This window comes from Lathyrus oleraceus, chromosome 3 (genome assembly GCF_024323335.1).
Source record: "Lathyrus oleraceus cultivar Zhongwan6 chromosome 3, CAAS_Psat_ZW6_1.0, whole genome shotgun sequence".
In the NCBI taxonomy this organism is placed as follows: domain Eukaryota; kingdom Viridiplantae; phylum Streptophyta; class Magnoliopsida; order Fabales; family Fabaceae; genus Lathyrus; species Lathyrus oleraceus.
This window is the reverse complement of record NC_066581.1, coordinates 441,405,597-441,409,085: the sequence shown is the minus strand read 5'-3', so window position 1 is coordinate 441,409,085 and position 3,489 is coordinate 441,405,597. Positions and strand designations below refer to the sequence as shown.

General features: G+C 41.6%; 1 protein-coding gene across 1 annotated transcript; it reads right to left on the bottom strand.

The window, feature by feature from the left end:
- Window positions 1–676: 676 nt before the first annotated feature.
- On the bottom strand, window positions 677–1,303 carry LOC127131610 (uncharacterized). Its single transcript, XM_051060523.1, has one exon. The coding sequence runs from the start codon at window positions 1,301–1,303 to the stop codon at window positions 677–679; it is 627 nt and encodes a 208-aa protein (XP_050916480.1).
- Between the last annotated feature and the right edge of the window lie 2,186 nt (window positions 1,304–3,489).

Genomic DNA, 3,489 nt, shown 5'->3' with positions numbered 1-3,489 from the left:
CATCAAACCTTGTTTGAATCCATTCCGCCTCGTCTAACTTAGACTCTATCAAGACTCTCATCGAGGGGATCTCCACTTCTATAGGGAGGACTACTTCCATGCCATATACCAAGGAATAAGGGATTGCCCTTGTTCAAGTACGTACTGATGTACGATAACCGTGCAACGCAAAAGGCAACATCTCTTGCCAATCCTTATACGTGACTACCATTTTTTGGATGATTTTCTTGATATTTTTGTTCGCAGCTTCAACAGCTCCATTCATCTTGGGCCGATATGGTGATGAGTTATGGTGTTCAATCTTGAACGTTGCACATAACTCCTTCGTGGTCTTATTGTTGAGGTTGGACCCGTTATCAATGATGATTTTGTTGGGAACCCCATATCGATATATGATCTTATTTTTTAAGAAACGGGCGACCACATGTTTTGTGACACTCGAATAAGATGCGGCTTCAACCCATTTGGTGAAGTAGTCTATGGAAACCAAGATAAATCTATGTACATTAGATGCTTTGGGTTATATCATCCTAATCATGTCGATTCCCCACATATAGAACTGCTAGGGTGATGCTGTAACATTCATTGGGGTAGGCGGTACGTGCACTTTGTCAGCATAGATTTGGCATTTGTAGCATATTCTAGTGTAATGATAACAATCAGCTTCCATTGTTAACTAGTAGTAACCGACCCTCAGGATCTTCTTCGCCATGGCATGTGCATTCGCACGTGTGCCGAAAGATCCTTCGTGTATTTCCTTCATAAGCTTATTAGCTTCATGTTTGTCCACACACCTTAACAAAACCATGTCATAATTCCGCTTGTATAATACATCCCCATTCAAGAAGAACTTCGACGCCAACCTCCGTATAGTCCTGTTATCAAGGATGGAAGCCTTTGCCGGGTATTCTTGCTTCTCTATATACTGTTTGATGTCAAAGAACCAGGGTTTATCACCCGACTCTTCTGCCATGGTTAGACAATGCGTAGGTTCGTCAAAATGCCTGATTTCAATATTAGGTTGATGGTTAGGCCATATTAACTTATACATGGAAGCCAAGGTTCCTAGAGCATTTTCCATCTGATTCTCCTCCCGAGGAATATGGGAAAAAGTGATTTTGTCAAATTTTGGAAGTAACTTTAGCACGTAATCCCGATATGGGATTAGGTTAGCATGTCTTATTTCCCAATCACCTATGATCTGCTGTATCACTAGAGCGGAGTCTCCGAATACCTCAAGTGCCTTGATCTTTAATTCAATCGCTTCTTCTAGCCCCAATATGTAGGCTTCATACTCGGCCATGTTGTTCGTGCAAGTAAAACAAAGCTTTGCAGTGAATGGTAAATGAAAATTCTTGGGAGACATCAGCACTGCCCCAATTCCATGACCTATTGCATTTGAAGCACCGTCAAACATGAGAGTCCAATGTTCAATTGGTTCAGGTCCCTCCTCAAGTTCAGGGGTTTCAGCATCCTGACAACGATGATGTCCTCATCTGGGAAGTCGAACTTCAAAGGTTGGTAATCCTCTACCGGCTATTGAGCAAGATGGTTTGCTAGTATGCTTCCCTTTATGGCCTTTTGTGCAACGTATTGGATATCGTATCCTGATAACAACATCTGCCATCGGGTAATTCTACTGGTAAGAGATGGTTTCTCGAATATGTACTTGATGGGATCCATTTTAGATACCAACCAGGTCGTATGAGTCAGCATGTATTGCCTGAGACGCTTAGCGGCCCATGCAAGTGCACAACAAGTCTTTTCGATTAATGAATATATGGTCTCACAATCATTGAACTTCTTTCTCAGGTAATATATGGCATGCTCTTTTTTACCAGTCTCATCTTGCTGTCCCAATACACAACCCATGGACTCCTCGAGTACCATTAAGTACATGATAAGAGGTCTTCCTTCTACAGGGGGCATCAGAATCGAAGGTTCTTGTAAGTATTCTTTGATTTTGTCGAAGGCTATTTGGTAGTCATCATTGCACTCTACCCCTTGATTTTTCCTTAGAAGCTTGAATATTGGTTTGCATGTAGCAGTGAGATGTGAAATAAACTTGGCGATGTAATTCAGTCTTCCCAAGAACCCACGAACCTCTTTCTCAGTCTTCGGTGCAGGCATGTTTTGAATGGCCCTGACCTTGTCAGGATCTACTTCAATTCCCTTTTGGCTTACAATAAAGCCTAAAAGCTTCCCAGATCGAACCTCAAATGTGCATTTGTTAGGGTTAAGTCTCAACCTAAACTTCCTTAGTCGAGCAAACAACTTCTCCAGGTTAGTGATATGCTCTTCTTCTGTCTGGGATTTGTCAATCATATCGTCAACATACATTTCAATCTCTTTATGAATCATGTCATGAAAGAAAGTCACCATAGCATGTTGATATGTTGCCCCGATATTTTTCAAACCGATAGGCATCACCTTGTAATAGAAGGTTCCCCAAGGGATGATGAACGTAGTTTTCTCCATGTCCTCGGGATCCATTTTAATGTGGTTATACCCGGAGAAGCCATCCATGAAGGAAAATACGGAAATTGAGTTGTGTTATCTACCAATACATCCATGTGAGGTAATGGGAAATCGTCCTTCGGACTAGCTCTGTTTAAATCTCGATATTCGATGCACATGCAGACTTTCCCATCTTTCTTTGGTACCAGTACAATGTCGGAAACCCATTGTGGGTACTTAGCGACTTCTAGGAAACCGACGTCAAACTGCTTTCTCACCTCTTCTCTAATCTTGAGATCCATATCCGAACGAGTTCTTCTTAGCTTTTGTTTGACGGCAGAGCATTCTTCTTTGAGGGGGAGCTTATGGGTAACGATGTCAGTGTCTAACCCGGGCATATCTTGGTACGACCAAGCAAACAAATCGGCGTACACGTGGAGGAGATATGTCAATCTTGCCTTCATTGCATCTTGAAGTGTGGCACCTACCCTTGCTTCTTTGTTGTCTTCCTCCGTCCCGAGGTTGATAACTTCGACGTCCTCTTGGTGTGGTTGAATGACCTTCTCTTCTTGTTTGAGTAATCTGGCCAACTCTTTAGGGAGTTCACAATCTTCCCCCACTTCGTCTTCGGCTTGGTAAATTGGACAGTCAAAATCATGCCAGACCCTAGCAGTGTCGTTATCAATGGTCTCGGTGGTGTCTCTGCATGTTATGATTTATGCAGTTTATTTAGAAAGTGCATGCATAAGAACTAATGCCATTTTTATGGTAAAAATAAAAAATGAAATGAAAGGAATAAAAATTTGAATGCAAATTGCCATTTTATTAATGATAATCAAAATTCTATAAAATAAAGTAGGACCTACAACACGCCACTGTGCCTTGGGCAGAGCACGGGGTTTTGATTAAAATAATAAAATTACTTTTGAAAAAATTGGGGGATTTCCACAGTCTTCCATGTTTTTAGTTTTTCATCTGGTGCTGCCTGGTGTATCCAGCTAGATACCACCTCTTCATAAGCTTCTTCGTTGA